Source organism: Stigmatopora nigra, chromosome 4 (genome assembly GCF_051989575.1).
Source record: "Stigmatopora nigra isolate UIUO_SnigA chromosome 4, RoL_Snig_1.1, whole genome shotgun sequence".
Lineage (NCBI taxonomy): Eukaryota > Metazoa > Chordata > Actinopteri > Syngnathiformes > Syngnathidae > Stigmatopora > Stigmatopora nigra.
In genome coordinates this window covers 13728015-13744841 of record NC_135511.1, presented here as the reverse complement: position 1 = coordinate 13744841, position 16827 = coordinate 13728015, and the positions used below count along the sequence as shown (strand labels likewise).

The window sequence follows — 16827 nt, the reverse complement described above, 5'->3', positions numbered from 1 at the left end:
TCTACACATTGAACAATATGGCCATCTAGTGTATTCTGATGGATAATGCATGAATTTGTGTTGTTTCTATTTCTAGAAACTTATTATGTATTACTTATTTAAATAGTGTGAAGCCTATCCCAGCCAACTACAGGCACAACCACTCGCACCACCCGGTGGGATTCGAACCCTGATTGGCTGGCACTGCACCATTAGGTGGACATTTTTTCAATTGAATATATTTCTAAAAGATTTGCAAAAATAATACTGATCTATATTTATTTACCACAGTTGCATTTATGGTTTCAATGAAGTCCATTATAGACCATTATAGATGCATAATCTATAGTTATTAATTTATGTTTTATTTTTGTCATTACCAAACCAATATTCAGTAAACTTTTATAACAGTCAATAAACTCGATTTATTTTTCTTTCTAATGCTAATTTGTGAAATTGTTAATCCACAATTATGTATGAAGTGACATTTTCGCCCAGTGTTTGTGAACGCAGCCCCAACCCACGTGTCACGTTTCCATAGTCACGTCACGGCGGCTCCACCATGTTGTAGGAAATCCACCGTTGCCTCTTCACACTGTCAGATTACACTTTAATCTGAGGAGGAGGAGGACGGATACACTGTCAAGACCTGCTCTGTCTCTTGGAACGACTTTACCCGTTACCTCAACGCCGTCCTTTTTCTTCTTCTTCTTCTTCTTCTTCTTCTTCTTCCCGGAGCGTCTTGTACCTCGAAGATGAACGATCAGTCTTCATTTGCCATTTTTTCCTCTTCGCCCACTTGCCACTACATTCAATATGTTAGCTGGCTAACTAGCGAAAAATAGAGTACTAACTCAATCGGATTATCTCGGAACGCCACCCTGGGCTCTAGCTATTATTCAGGTATTTGCACATTGGCTGGGAGTGACATCGTTCTCCAAAACAAAGGAAGTCCCCTTTTTCATTTTGCACATTTCGAAAAATTTCTTCCAGCATTAATGTTGCTGCAAGTAAGCTAGCACAGCACAAAGAGCTGCAGCTCCTTGCATAGCCTTATTTTTTTCTTATTCCACCCCCGCCGACACTCCACTGTATGTTGGTAAAATCAATATTAAACCCCAAAGTCAAGAGCACGAAACCGATGCGCTACTTTGTCCCAAGCTAACGTGGAGGAGAGCAGCACCACATTTTAACAACTAAAAACAAACGAAGCAAGGATGTCAGGAAAGGATAAAGACAAACAAGAGAAACAGTCCACAACGGAACGGCTCATTAAAGGTGAGCGATGGCCTTCACTTATGTTTTTTATATTTTCTTTTATTATTTTTCATTTTGAATCTGAGCCGCTCCCTCTTTTGCAGATCTAAATTGACTCTGTGTAAATGAATGCATGAGCAATTGTACATAACCTGTTAATCACCTGTTCCACAAATACATGTCTGTAACTTAATAGGCACATCATCTACACTGCAGTTATTTTGTTTATGTATGTGGCATTTCAGTGTAAATCAAAGGAGAGTCATAGTCCTATCTTGGTGCTGACTGTCCTTGACATTTAGGACAGTGGAATACCTAATTCTTCAGGGTCGGTCGGGCTCACTCGCGGGAATACCCGAGGTCCGATCGGGTTGCTAGCAGAATAAGACAAGATGGATTCTTTCACCCTGAGGTCTCACTGCTTCGTAGAGCAGACAGGACACCACTTGTTGTGTCTAGTCTACCAATGAACTGGCAAGGCAAGGGTTGAGGCAATCCCTGGGGAAACCCAAGCCAAAACCCAACCCAACCCAACCGAAACCATAACCCAACGCAACCAAATACAAACCAACTGTACGACTACTTAAAGCAAGCAAAACCCACGCCTATGTCTGTCGGCAAGGGCACTCGGAGTGTGTCCTGCCAGGGGACTGGAATGCTGAAGTGTGAGCCAGTGGAGAGTGAGGGAGGTAATTGTGGAAAGAATCTCCCCAGTGATCTTCCCAACATGGCCAGCCACATGCTGGTCAGAGAGAGAACAGGAACCGGAGAAGGAACAAAAGGACAACACTACTTAGGAGTCAATCGTCATTTAGGGAAAGCCTGAAACTAATATGTTTAATTAAAATGGGATAGTCATTACACCCATTGTGATACAATGTAATCTGTGCCACATATTTCGGAAGCATGGCATCTCTGGGGTAACTGGTGTATTTAAGTCCACCATGCATTAAAGTTTCATTCTCCAAGGTCCACATTAGAAGAGTGAACCCTGACCTAGTTTATATTTCCCTAGATATTAAGTAACTATTTCCAACAGAAATCAAGCAAACAAACCAACATTTAGCTGTATTCCTACTTGTATGTGAGTGGCAGTCCAAGAAGGAAATATTTAATTATTTTCTTGGGCAAAAGTAAAGACTGTTACCAAGCCTGCCAGATTTGCATGAATCCAAAATGCCTTAAGCGTGTAATACACTCATTATTGTATGTAATTAAGCTTTGAAAATGAAGAAAAATGCTTGGCCTGTTAGTTCTGAAACGCTGTAGGCGTCTTCAATGACTGTGCCCAAACAACACCCGTCTTCTTTGAGTCAATTATCCTAGCGGCACTACCCAGCAAAACCTTGCATGTTTAAACCATCCAAGACTAAAGAAGAAGACCACAAAGCATGTAAGAAACAACATTGTTTCATTGGGTTTAGTATATAACAGCATTCTTGTTCAACAACACACATATTATTGGACAATATCTACAATATTATCGATATGGTCAATGGTTATTCGCCCCAATGTGCCCTGTGATTGACTAACTAACACAATTGTAGGTCTGGAAATGACTTAAACAACAGTTTGAAATTCCAAATAATTAGCCATCAATTTCTTGAACCACTTGTTAGCTATTGTGATAGCCCGAAAGGACATTTCGGCTTTTTAAAATGAAGCAAAAGTGGACTATATAAGCCAATTTTGCAAGCTACCGTCAAAGCCACTTTGACTGATGGCAATGAGGAATAAACTCAAGGATTTTCTGATTAACATGCAAGGATAATTAATGCATTCACTGATAATTAGAGCAATCTGAAGAGGGTTTTATAATTCAGTCAGCCAGTCTGCTCCATTCATCTCTATTCAGCCACATCTTTATCATTCAATTATGTCTATATCGTATTGATTTCAAAACAATAGCAAACATATTCTAGGTACTGGACCATAACACTGGCCAAACACAATCTAGAGTGGGCGGGATGGTAAATAGTAGTGCCTTTGTTTCTTGAGGCGTTTGTTGTCGTGCCAGACGGCGTGGGTGTTGATGCAGTGCAGCAATAGCCCAATGTGTGTCTGTCATTTTCAAGAAGAGTTCATCAAACATTAATGCTAATTAAGCTCCAAGCCCTCTAATAATAAATTTAAAAAAAATCCCAGTGCAGGGCGTTGGGACCTATTTATTTTGAACAAAACATTTTTCCTCACTTGCCTGTAAAAGCCTACTTCACCTCGTTGAGAGAACAAACATTTGTGCTCGTTTTATTTCCCTGTACTCTGTTTGAATGAAGTGCCACTGTTCAATGACAGACAGTGCTACTTCCCTATCTGTATTTGAACAGTTTGTACAGACCACATTTGGATGCATTTATCTTTATGAATTGCTGTTTAGAACTGCGTGCTTATGTATTCCTCATGGTCAATAGCTCACAAGTTTTGTGGTCGTATTTGTTTCCTTCTAGTCAGAGTCTTACTTGTCAGTTTAATTTGCTAGACTAGATTATTCTATGCATTGAATGATATCTGTTTCATCAATTGCAGGTCGCTTTGTTTTTTTTTAAGGTGGTATTTGGAGAAGCCATTAAATGTGGTTGTGGTGCTAGGATTTTTTCTTTTTCTTTTTTTTTGATAGGTCATCAATATTGTTTTTAGTTTCAAAAACCTGCTTTGTTCCTTACCAGAGCTGTCGCGAGTGTGTCAGGGCTTTTAAGTAAACAGCCCCTGAATCTGGAAGCCCTTGCTAATAGAGGCTTTACCTAATCTGTTCTTAAAGCTTGCACCACCTCAGCTTACGGCTCTCTTCACGGCCGTGCCTTGAAGGCTGAGGTGCACTTATTGGTTATTTATACCGCAGCAGTCAATGCATTTTTCATAGAAAAATGTTCAACGTGTGTATAAACAAGCCCCATGCTATAATAAGTGCCCTATAATGTGATCGTTACAAGAGTCATGACAAAAATTTACTTTATTTTGTTTTAGAAAAATGGAATTTTCCAACTCGATGGTACTCTTAAATATAAGCCACACCCATTATTTTATCAAGAGAACTACCGTATTTTCCGGCCTATAAGTCATGCATTTTTTTCATAGTTTTATGTAAATGTGAAGTGACTGAATGGCAATTGTACTTGTATTTATTTTACATAGTGGATTATGTTTACACTATGCTAGTATCTTCCTTATTTCAGATGCAGTTGTGTTGGTTGTCTTCCTCACGGCACTATATTTTTGCTAAATTAGACTGTGAGAACAAATGGGCTTTTAAGTGGATTTTAATCATGAAGCTCTCAGGTAGTGGCCTCAAACGCATTGAGCTGACCTTTTTTGCTGATCACTAAAAGGATTGTGTGGGTGGTGCGTAGCAGTTTGTTGGAGGAAGACAAGTCGTGTTAAGGTGCACAGCCTCATCTTGCATATTACGTACCTCGGCGACATGCAGATTCATGAGTGTACCTCCTCTCCTTCTAGGATTTCATTTTCACTCAAAATCAGTTCCCAATGGCTATGCTTTTCCTGTCATCGTTGAGCTTGTAACACTTCACATGCCAAATCTACATACTGAAAATGCTTGGGAATATGCAAATAGTTTCAATTTGTGTAGTGACTTGTGCTTTTACAGACATTTTTCGCCTAAATAATCCACTGTTTTCCTATTCAACAGCTGTGCCATACCCCCCACAACATAAATTGACTATAAAAGAGCTATTTGAAGATAGCAAACCCAACGCTGAGCTGCTACGTAACCATCTTGTCAAAGAGGGCAGGGTGGAAGAAGAAGTAGCCCTAAAGATCATCAACGATGGAGCCAACATCCTTCGGCAAGAGAAATGCATGTTGGAGGTGGAGGCACCTATTACAGGTATGTTTGTGAAACAACTTTTCTTTAACATGCCATTTTGTTGATTGTTAATGATTTTTTTTCAATCATCTTTTGTAATGTTTGAAGCTAACTCTTCAACAGTGTTTGACAAAGCCACTTTAGTGTCCGCCCCCCACAACCCATGTGTTCCCTTTATACAATTTAACACGCTTAAAATTGATTTTCATCAGTCACAACAGTGGACACAAGCCATTCTGTATTATTGGCCTGAATCGCGTACAGCACTCACAATGCAGGGTGGAAAGAAACCCATTAAGGAAAGAACATACAGTATGTGTAGCCCTTAGGCTAATGACTTCTCCAAGAGCAACTGAGAGTTAGGAGTCAGCTAACTTGGAGTCAGTTGGTGATAAGATTAGAATTGTAAGTTCAAGATCTTCTGGCTGATATATAAACACAAAATATATAAATATAAAAATATATATAAATACATAAATAAATATATAAAGTTGGCAGAGATTGATAATGAGGTTGAAAGCTGCAATGAGAACAAGTAAAAGGTTTCTCTATTGAAATTGTAAAACACAAAATGCATTTTCCAGATACAGCCAAACCGAAAAAATTATAACGTCACATAAATTGTAGGAAGACAAGGCAGGCAGCTTGCTGAATTGCCAATACGGACAGTTTTACTTTTTCCACCTTTTACACAAGCTACTTGTTTAAAAAACGGCCTTGATTTTGTTTTACCAGTATGTGGTGATGTCCACGGTCAATTCTTTGACCTCATGAAGTTATTTGAAGTGGGAGGATCACCTAGTAATACGAGGTATCTCTTCCTCGGAGACTACGTAGATCGAGGATACTTCAGTATTGAGGTAAGTTTTTAATTTTTTTTTAACTACATTCATTTTAGTTTGGACTGTTTAATGATACACACTCAGTATATAGTATTGTTCTGTGCTGCTTTCAATGTATGGTCCATGTGCTTCTGGGCTAAATTTCTGTTAGAGTGCCAATTCCAAAGGGCACGGTTCATCCATGGTGATTGGAATGGTTAAAAATAAGATGCACATTTGGACTAGACGCCTGTAGAGCGGCTGTACCAAGTGGTCTGCAGTGGCCTTGGTGAGAGTTATAGCTGGAGGGTGGCAACTAGACTAAGCTTGGATTCATTATAGCTGCAATGATGACCCACTTTCATGAGTAAAAGGATCTCAAAGCATGTATAGAAGCGTCTCAAAATATCCCTGAACTATCCTTCTGCTCTCCTATGCATTTGTGATGCAATGTTTGGGAGCTCCCACCTGTTATTATTATTATATGGGTTTTTCAAAATACATTTTGGAATTTCTGAAGTACTTATAAACTTGGCAGCTACATACAATTTAGGACAACATTATAATTACAAGTTGTTAGATCATGACTAATCATTAGGCATGCAATGGTTAAAAAAAACTCGAACATTTCACGGCGAGATTCTTTTTTTCATCAATAAATATTGACATCTTGTATGTTAGGTAATTGTACTAATCAGTACATTTTCGTAATGTCTTACGTTTCCTGTTGACCTCCGACATCCCAAAAACATGCTTGCTGGTGCTGGTAGTCAACTTGGATATGCTCCAGCACCCCAGGCAACCATTGTGAGGATAAAATGTGTTCGTTATCTCTCATTAATTTGAAAGTTAGATTAGATATGCACATGCATCACCATCTTTTTATCATTTGTAATCTAAATAACAACTTTTTATTAAATTTTATTTTTTTTAAACAAAAGGCAACACAGCTCTTTCCAAAATGAGTGATTGGTCTACATAAAATTGAATACAAGGATGTGGTTGCCTAGGGAACATAAAGTGCTCCTTGAAGTAGTGTTATACCTTTTTTGAAAAGCCTTTCAGGGCAAGCGAATAGTCCAGCTACTTTACCGACGTAGCAATTACATGTTTCTTTGATTCATAATTGACACCATAATCCTATTATGTGCCCATATCTGCACTGTGTTGCAACTATGAGATGAAGGCATTTATCGTTTAGCCTTGGTCTGATTTAGAGGAGAGTGCAGATGTATATTTTCCTCCCCTTCATTTGACTTCTGGCTTCCTTTATACAGTTAGATAAATACTTTCCATGTACATATACAGCGAGCTTTGTGCATCACAAATCAGTCAATTCTCCAACTTCCACCTGCCACTTTATCTGTCTTTGCAGTGTGTTCTCTACCTCTGGTCTCTCAAGATCAACCATCCCAACACACTCTTCCTCCTGCGAGGGAACCATGAGTGCCGGCACCTCACAGAGTACTTCACCTTCAAACAGGAATGTAAGTACTACAGCTCTTTCAGCTATATCAATGCCAGTTTCCTGCATGTCCACTTTCTATCTTTTTCTGTTACTAATGCTGTCATATAATAATGAATGTATGTTATGGAAATACAGTAATCCCTCGAATATCGTGGTTAATTTAGACCAGAGATGGCCGCGATAAACGAAAAACTGCAAAGTAGGATCACCCTCATTAGAACTACTACAATACATATAATGTTTTCGCGCATATACAAAAATATTAGCACAAAAGTACAATTATCCAATAGGTTAAATTTATTAAATATTACAGCTATAAGCATATCAACAGACCTTCCCCACACCAAATTTCAAATATTGGGTCCCACTAACATGTGAAACACAGAAGATAATCAACAATAAATAGTGTTTTTTATTTTTATTTTTTTATTCTGTAGTAGAAATAAAGGGATTGACAACATACTTTTTGGTTAGATGTGTATATTGTTCAGTCGTTTACTATTTTGGGCAAAAATGCATTCAAGTGGAACTGAAATGTTTGAATATGAGTTTCATTTCCACCGTCTGCAAATGCATGGTTACAGACTCCACTTCATAAATTGTCCAGTGTCCCTGGCTGTCTTTGACAGAAAGTGTCGGTGAGATCAGCCTAACACTTTATCTGCATAAGAGACGCCACATAGCCAAAGGAGGCTTTTTATTGCAATGATGCAGATGACAAACTGCCAGAGTGATGAGTGCTGTCTGGCGTGTTGTTGATCCATTTCACACAATTAAACAGGATGGCGGTTGTAGCCTGCGTTGGCGTTTCTATGTATTTTTGTGTCTATGCGTGGCTTTATGGGACAGCACATAGACAACCTTGCCAAGTACCTATTGAATACATTCAAAACATCTTCACCTCTACCCACATGCAACCTCATTTGCAGGCACAAAACTGTTATCTTTACACCCTATACACATCTTTGAATGTGTGATGTAACATTCTCACCAATGTTAGTTCATTCTGAATGATTGATTTATCACATTTTTCTCTTTTTAAAATCATTGCCAAGAGAACTAGTAGCTAGTTGTTTCATGGGTGTTCACTGTACCTTATATATTATTTGTCCGTGTAAAGCACATGCACAATACTGCATGGATATTTTCTATACTGTATTTGGTATATAGGTTACAGGCTTGCAGTGAGGTTCTTTTCTTACTGAAAATAGGCACAATCTGTGCGGTGTTGTGCTGTTTTGGCGTTGTCCTGTCTGCTCCAGACTGAAATGAGTTTGCTTTCCCTGACCTCAATCTGATTTGCACTGCTGTACAAGTGACACTGTGGAAGATATATTGTGACTCTTGGCTAAGGAGCCACAGAAATCAGTCACAGCATCTCCTCGGCTTAAACGCTGTTGATTGTGCCAATGATTTGTGTGTTTGTTATCCACATTAATGGATACGTTGGACTAAAGGAAGGACGAAGGAACTAATCCATACTCAATTAAGAACTGCCACTGAAGGATAAAATGGCATCATATTGCCAGATGCATATCAATAAGCAATGTTCTCCGATTTTTACTTTAGTCTTAGCGCTGCAAATTTTTGTCGTGTACTTTGGTTAATTGCATAAAAAAACATAGTGACCTCTATCACGTACTGCTAAACATTTTAGTTTCCTACCTCATTTTATTTCTATAGTATATACAATTTTTTCTTTGTTCCTACTTATTAGGTCTACTCTTTAAGGTGAAACTTAAAGTCTCATTGGACTTGTGTAATTATAATAAAGGCATAACATTTAAGTCAAAACCTTAATGCTAAAATTCATGGTGTAACTAACCTACCATGGAAGATTGATGATAGCATCATATAACAATAGAACTTTGTTTCTCCATGTCTGTGACAGGTAAAATTAAGTACTCAGAAAGGGTCTATGATGCCTGTATGGAGGCGTTTGACTGCCTGCCCCTTGCTGCCCTGCTTAATCAACAGTTCCTGTGTGTACATGGTGGACTCTCACCAGAAATTAACTGCCTTGACGACATAAGGAAAGTAAGTCCCACGCTTTGAATCGGCTCATGAGTCATAGATTGTCATGAAAATATACTTACACTACTTAATTTTGTCTTTTCTGACAGTTAGATAGATTTAAAGAGCCTCCAGCATTTGGGCCAATGTGTGACCTCATTTGGGCCGACCCTGGTGAAGACTACGGGAGCGAAAAAACAACGGAACACTTCAACCATAACTCTGTCAGAGGCTGTTCCTACTTTTTCAGGTGTTTCTATTAAATCTTCTTGGTAGTGATGTTTTTTTTGGTATAATAAGAGTCCTCGAAAAAGGAATTGTTCTTTAGTAGTAATGGCTTATGTAACACAAAAAACAAGGTGTGGAAGGCTGCCACATTTCATATTAAAAAGTCTAGTACTTTTCTCAGGTTTTAACACTTTTTCTTGTGAATCTCTTTGCAGTTACTCTGCAGTTTGTGACTTTTTGGTAAATAATAACTTGTTGTCAGTAATTAGAGCCCATGAAGCCCAAGATGCAGGGTAAGTAGGCTTGATTTAAAAAAAAAAAAAAAAAATTGATAATATATTTGTCTGGTGTCTGATTGTTTTTGTGTTTTTTTTTTTTTTTTTGCTAAATAGCTATCGGATGTACAGAAAAAGTCAAACTACGGGCTTTCCTTCATTAATTACAATCTTTTCAGCGCCAAATTATCTTGACGTGTACAACAACAAAGGTCAGTTGCTCTTCAATCATATTTAATAGTTTATTTATTTGTATTAGATATTAATCCTCATATTCATTTTGTTTTGTTCCAGCTGCTGTGCTAAAATATGAGAACAATGTGATGAATATCCGACAGTTCAACTGTTCCCCTCATCCTTATTGGTTACCCAACTTTATGGATGTCTTTACATGGTCTTTGCCATTTGTTGGCGAAAAAGGTATGCTGGGAAAATATAATCGATACTGTGTGCTTTCATAATTGCTATTAAATGCATGGTTGAGTTTACAGCCATAAGTTAGCACACAATTAAGCTACCCTTAACTTTTCTCCTTCTGCAGTGACTGAGATGTTGGTGAATGTGCTCAATATTTGCTCCGATGATGAACTTATGTCAGAGGGAGATGATCTGTATGAAGGTAAGGTTGCTGCTACTACGTGATAATCAACAATTTTCTACCCCAGTAATTTCATATTCTACTTTTCCATTGATTTTCTGTATGCTACTGGGGTATATTTAGCCACATGCAGTCATTCCCTCACAAAGACAATTAGTGGTACTTTAATTTAGCCACCGATTCAGTCAATACTTGCTTTTTGAGTTATATTTCTTGTTGCCCAGGTGGTACCACAGCGATGCGAAAGGAGGTCATTCGTAACAAGATTCGTGCAGTTGGCAAAATGGCCCGAGTCTTCTCAGTCCTTAGGTATGAGTCGGTGATTTTTTTTTTCTAATATATGTGAAATAGATTCCAATGAACAGCTGACTAGTAAAACCGTTTGGTTGCACTTTATTGTGAAGGCGTTTTCTGACAATCTCAAAAGTGTCAATCTGTACATAAATTATGCACATTTTGATGCAAAGTTAAAGGTTAGACTTGAGGTTAGGACACTTATGACATGTGTCATAACCATTCGTTGATGTTCATGACAGGTGTCACGCCATAGTTATAACGCTGCATCCAAATGTTTTTACACATTTTACCTCTTAGTTTGAAGATAAATTGAAATCATTAAGTAGATGTGCCATCATATACGCTTTGTTTTCATGGACCAGGGAGGAGAGTGAGAGTGTATTAACTCTCAAAGGCCTGACCCCAACTGGAACACTTCCAGTGGGCGTGCTATCAGGTGGAAAGCAGACATTACAGACTGGTAAGTTTGCTTTTATCTACAGTCTGCCTGTTTTGTATCCGTATCACCAAGATTGTGTTTGACGATTCGTGCATTGAGGTACAGATCATGAGTGAGGTCATCAAAGCTCCCCTGTTTGCCGGTAGTAGCTTTAAAGGGCTTTCGATCAATGGCAGCATGCTCCTCCCAAGAAGAAACCCCTGAATTTGTAGCCCAAACTGTTTGAGAGGTTAGCCTATCACCTACAAAAGGCTGCTGACCCTTCTGATCTAAAGGTTAGCGCTTACCTTCTTCCCCCAGAGAACATGTCAGGTGTCACGCTGTGCCACACTGGAGGCTTACAGAAGTTGTGGAGCCTTTAGGAGAGAGACCACATGTAATGACCTTTAGGAGAATGCCATTGTTCACATTGACTTCTTTTGCCACATTTTCTGGGCTCCAATGTGGACAAATCCATTTACATGGGAATTTTTATCATTCAAATCAGCACCATCTTTAATGATAAACACACCTAATAGTGATCATTATTCGCGATAAGCCATATGATTAACACATTAAAAAAGACTATTTCTGTCAACCTTAACATGGTGAAAACAATTTTGACAAAATTGGCAAGCAAAACGCAGAATGATATAAGTATATGTTTGTAGTTTAATTGGAATAACAATAGCTGTCAATGAGAAAATACAGAGTGTGTTTGCATGTCTAAACAAATCTAGGACAGCAGGTGTGCTGCAGTTCTTTTTTTTTTTCGGGGACTACGTGGCATCCAAATGTGTCATCCAGCTTTGTCACTGTTGTGCATTTCCCAGTCTCCCTCTTGGGGCCTGACTTACTAAAAATGTGCAAAATCAATTGCTCATGCTGACTGATCTAGACAGGGAAGCAACCAAGATGGTGTCTGCCAATTGCACTCTTTTGCATGGTTTTATGCCCATTTTGGGAGGGACTAATGCAAATTTACTTCTGTCACTTTTGAAGCTTATTATTTAGCTCAGGGCTGACTTGGAATCAGGGACACGCCTCGTCACTCACTGTCTGACAACAACACTTCCAATTCTGCATTTCATTGCATCTGTGTCATTTGATTTTAGTGTGCTTTGACAGCAGGACCACCAGATCCATCAAATTCACACATTCTAAGAGCGTGATGAACTGCACTCAACCGTTTCTTGCTTCCCAATATTTAGCAGAGCAACAGATTTCTATTCCTGAATACCTGTCTTCCACTAACACATTCAATCCTGTCAGTTTTGTGCAACTTTTTACATGCAGTGTCTGCAAACAGTACAATTGAATGCCCTCTGTTTGGTATCTTGTAAATCAGGCCCTTATCGCTCTGCCAAATCCCCCCTTGCTCTCCATTCCCAAGTCCTCATGACCCTTTGACACTGGCAGTCGCATCTTAGATCTCCAAGCAGCACCAACTTTCTCATTCGCACCCAAACACTCAACTAGATGTTCTAATGTTGATAGCCAGTTGCTGGGAATTGGCATGTAAATTGACTGCGACATATTTTTGGACCTTTTTTTACAGTTACTGTCACCGTCAGATGACAATTGTTAATGAATTTGAGGCTTGATTTGAATGAAGTATTTGCTTGCTCTTGTATTTGCTGTATTTTAACGTGTCCCTTTTTGCCTTCTTTCCCCAAATTCCATTTTAACGTAGCTACTATTGAAGCAGCTAAAGCAAAAGGTACGCATGGCTTTTGGTTTCCCCTTCTTATGTTTGTATTCCCTCTATTTGATTCACATCTGCAGTTCCACATACTATTGAATTATTCATTTGACTGAATGTACTGGATACTCTTGCATTATCAGTGTCTTGTGACTTGTACTTTTGTAATTTAACACTTACGCAAACTATAGTTACACTACTGCAATTCCAGAGCAGCACTTTTATCACCTAAAGTCATCTACCGACATAAAAGATTTAATAACATTCTCGGGAAATGCTAACATTGCAAATAGTGTATAGGAATGATTAGTTTTAATCATAAGAGATCTTTTTAATGTAGTTGTGGGTGGTACTGTTGTAAAACTACTGCTGTTGTTTTCACATGGGTTTTTCTTGCCAATAGTGGCTCCCAACCCAGAGAAAAGCCTGTTAAGAACGAGCTAAGACCTGGGACATCCCTTCCTGGGATATTTTCAGCAGCTAATCCCATTACACTATCTGGGTGTTAATCGATTGTCTGCCAATTGCTCTTGCTTTGTGGGGTAACAAGCCACATTCCCTGCTTGGCCAATACAATACACACAGACTAAACTATCGTGCTAGAGATGATAGCCATCTTTCATTTTATTTGAGGGTTTCCCAATCAAATACATACACGATGGTGTTTTAGTTGAGGCTATTAAATCCTAACTTTGTAAAATAATCATTATACAATATACAATAATACTGTAACAAATGCAGTATGGATTATATAGGGATTAATGTGTCTCTGTACATTATAGGTCATTGATTTTAAATTAGAACTTTATTTCATCCCGTTTTTGGTAAATTTCTTGGTTGCAGTAGCAAGACAGACATAAGACACACAAGACATTGTAGACCTAGTTAAAGTCCACAAAGTGGGGACCTTCTGCAGACTTTGACTGAGGTTACTGCACAGTCCCTCAGTAGTCTGGAGGTTTTAAAGATCATCTTCCTTGCCTAGATCCTAGATTTTGAAAATCTGTATGAATCTGTGTATGATCATAATGGTGAACATTAAATACTGTATATTTCCACAAAATACCTGATTGTGCAAGAGAACTGTTAAATGAAAATCCTCAGTACGATTTTTAGATATGCTACCCTTAAATGTTTGTCCGTTTAACGTTACTACTGTGCCAATGACTGAGTAATTTGCCTCACAAGTTTTTCTTTTCATTTGCTCACCTTCTCTGCCTGCTTTCCATGGCTGTTCCGGAACACAATTGTAAGTCCAACGAGCATGAGGTGTTTGATTGTATTAGCTCGTCCCTCTAGTATTTGTACCCGTCCAAGTTATTGTGCATGTGTAACCCGTATTCACTCCCCATCTGTGCCGCGGCAGGCCAAAATACTTTTGTTGATACTTTTACAACAGAACAGAGACTGCAGCAACTCATCGTTTGCAGCTTTAAGTAATTTCATCTCTGCTTTTTTTCCCCTTTTAGCCATTCAAGGCTTCTCTCCCACGAGGAAAATTCGTAATTTCGAGGAAGCCCGTGGACTGGACAGGATAAACGAGAGGATGCCGCCTCGTAAAGATGGCCAGCAGCAGCAGCCGGACGGAGGGAACATCAATAGCAATGCGCCCAACAAAAACGGCACTGATGGATAGGCTTGGGAAGCAGTTTTTTTCCATCCCTGACTCATCCCGCCCGCTTCACCTCACTTTCCTTTTCCTGTCCATCATCTGCATCATGTCATCAGGTGGGACAAAACCAAGCAGACACATTAGTGGTGGGAAACAAAAGGAGGCCGCATACAATAGTCGGGGAATCTTATTCATCAAAAGGGATTTATTAGATATATTTAATAGCATCCGGTGATGGTCATTTTGCTTTACGTTGCAGTTATGTCAAAGTTAGAAAAGCTAAGATGAAATATAAGCAAATTTATATGTTGAATTTGTTGCGATAAAGCTTGCAGCCTTTGCAGCTTCAATTGGAGGTTTTTCGCCAGGATATCAAATGGGGTTTACTGCTTATAGTATAGTTGGTGCGGGGAAAAGTACTATTTTATACTTTGAACAGAAATGCGATGTCTTATTTATGAAATGTTCATGAAAACATTTTGATGAAGCCCAAAGGTTATGGGAAGATTTTCTCGAGTATTTTGTTCTCTCAGAGTAACGCTATCCTGTATTATCATTTGTGAATGAAATCATTTTAAAATGAAGATAATGCTTTTTGTGGTGTAGGCCCGATAGTTGTTCAATACGACGGCAGCTAGTACGTTTGAGCTCACCCAAATCAAATGATGGGATGTCAAGTAGAGTACAGTAATACGCAGTACTATTTTTTTTCCATGTCTTGGATGGAAGCACATCAAGAAAGCTTTAGAAGATAAACCCATTTCAACAAAAGAGGACATATTTTGCCCAAGTTGCAGACAAACTCACATTCTGGAAAGAAAAAAAACGGACTTTAATTCATGGTTGCAATGCTTCAGTATTTACTAAAGGAAATTTAGCAGTTTAAACCTGCTGCGTTAATGTTAAAACACATTTGAAATCCTATTGTTGCTTTATTAAGGCTGTTTAAGTGTCTCCATCTATTGTTAAATATACAGTATGCAGATGTGTGCGCGCATGCTTAAAGAAAAAAAAATTGTGACAACTCTGTTAGATAAGGCTTCTAAATGATCGCAATATGTTGTATGGAGACACAATAGACGGAGGATGAAGCTTTAGCAGTACTGTAATCATTTACTGGCTCGCTCCGCTCAATATTTGATTTGATTTGATTTTTTTTTACATGCCGCTGTGCGAGCGAGCCGCGTTTATAGTCGATGTGATTTCCTGACGTTTGTGAACTTTTTCCTGTGGCTTGCCTCACTTTTGCTCTGACCACCTTCACTTCTATTCATTGGCAACCGACACCCTTTAAGACTTGCTTTTTATCTTCGACTAGAGCAACAAGGGAGGAGGAGTTGGGCCATTTATATGTGCAATATTTTTTTTGTTTTTCTGTGTGTTCTTTTTTTTTTAAAAAAAAGGAAAAACTCAATCCTGATTTTAGGAACATTTCTACAATGCTTAACTATTTTTTTGGGCGTTCTGTTCATATGTGGCCCAGGACCTCCTCTCATATTTCAACTGGTGCTGTCATTTACCTAATGCTTGGTTTTGGGCACTTAATAAGGCATAGGAGTAAAAAAAATGAAGCTTCAATGGAAAAGAAATGTGCTATCTTTGTGTTAAAAAAATGTTCTTTTATTTCATTTGATAAGATGTTTGCACTCGTGCCATGCCACTCTGGACACACTTGAAGATCTGGTTGTGTGTGGAAGGTAAACAGAGTCAAGCCACACGACACTTTTTGCTACTGACTTCCCAAGTGGAGTATTGTACGCAATTCAGTAAAACCCCCAAGTATTGAGGTATGTTAATTCATTCGGTCCTAACAAGTTAATCTTGTAAATTATAAAGATTTTTTGTTTTGTTTTTTTATGCTTTCTTTTTTGTTTTGTTTTTTAAAGATAAGGCATTATTGGTTGACCCGCACAGTATAGTGTGACCTTTTTAGGTCATCTGCTGCACTTTGCAGAATGTCAAAACAAGAAAAACTGCAGAATCTTTTAATGGTGAAAGTGTACCGTACGTATCATGCAAGGCCATGAAATCTTATACATAGATGTATCACTTGAAAGAAAATTAAAATCCAGTGTTTTATTTCATTTGTCTGTTAGTTCTTATTAAATAAATTGGAAATGACAATTCTATACTGATGATGCATTTCAGGGTTTTAGGACCCTTGCAGGTCACTTTTCTGATGGTTCCTGTTACTTTTAGGGCAATTTAAGGACTTTTTGGTGAGATTTTTTTGTTTGCCATTCTTTAAAAAAAACAAAAAAATATTTAACTGTACTTAGGTTGTGAATAATGTATGTTTGTTGACATCCTAACAGACCCAAAAGAAAATAGAAACA

General features: G+C 38.4%; 1 protein-coding gene across 3 annotated transcripts; it reads left to right on the top strand.

Moving 5' to 3' along the window:
- Nucleotides 1-555: 555 nt before the first annotated feature.
- Nucleotides 556-16575, top strand: LOC144195277 (serine/threonine-protein phosphatase 2B catalytic subunit gamma isoform-like). Of its 3 annotated transcripts, none has more exons than XM_077714796.1 (14): nt 556-1257; nt 4883-5080; nt 5795-5919; nt 7256-7367; nt 9240-9385; nt 9472-9611; nt 9805-9882; nt 9982-10076; nt 10159-10284; nt 10406-10483; nt 10687-10771; nt 11122-11219; nt 12871-12897; nt 14349-16575. In XM_077714796.1, exons 1-14 carry the CDS (start codon nt 1197-1199, stop codon nt 14513-14515), a joined length of 1536 nt encoding a protein of 511 aa, XP_077570922.1. In that variant the 5' UTR covers nt 556-1196; the 3' UTR covers nt 14516-16575. The 3 variants fall into 3 exon arrangements, with proteins under 3 accessions (XP_077570922.1, XP_077570925.1, XP_077570923.1); XM_077714797.1 differs by having other exon boundaries at nt 557-1257; nt 14358-16575; XM_077714799.1 differs by lacking the exon at nt 12871-12897.
- Nucleotides 16576-16827: the final 252 nt, after the last annotated feature.

Coding starts and splice junctions, on each gene's coding strand:
- LOC144195277 (XM_077714796.1), top strand. CDS start 1,197: ATGTCAGGAAAGGATAAAGACAAACAAGAGAAACAGTCCACAACGGAA. Junction 5,081..5,794: donor GGTGGAGGCACCTATTACAG/GTATGTTTGTGA, acceptor TTGTTTTACCAG/TATGTGGTGATGTCCACGGT. Junction 10,285..10,405: donor GCCATTTGTTGGCGAAAAAG/GTATGCTGGGAA, acceptor CTCCTTCTGCAG/TGACTGAGATGTTGGTGAAT.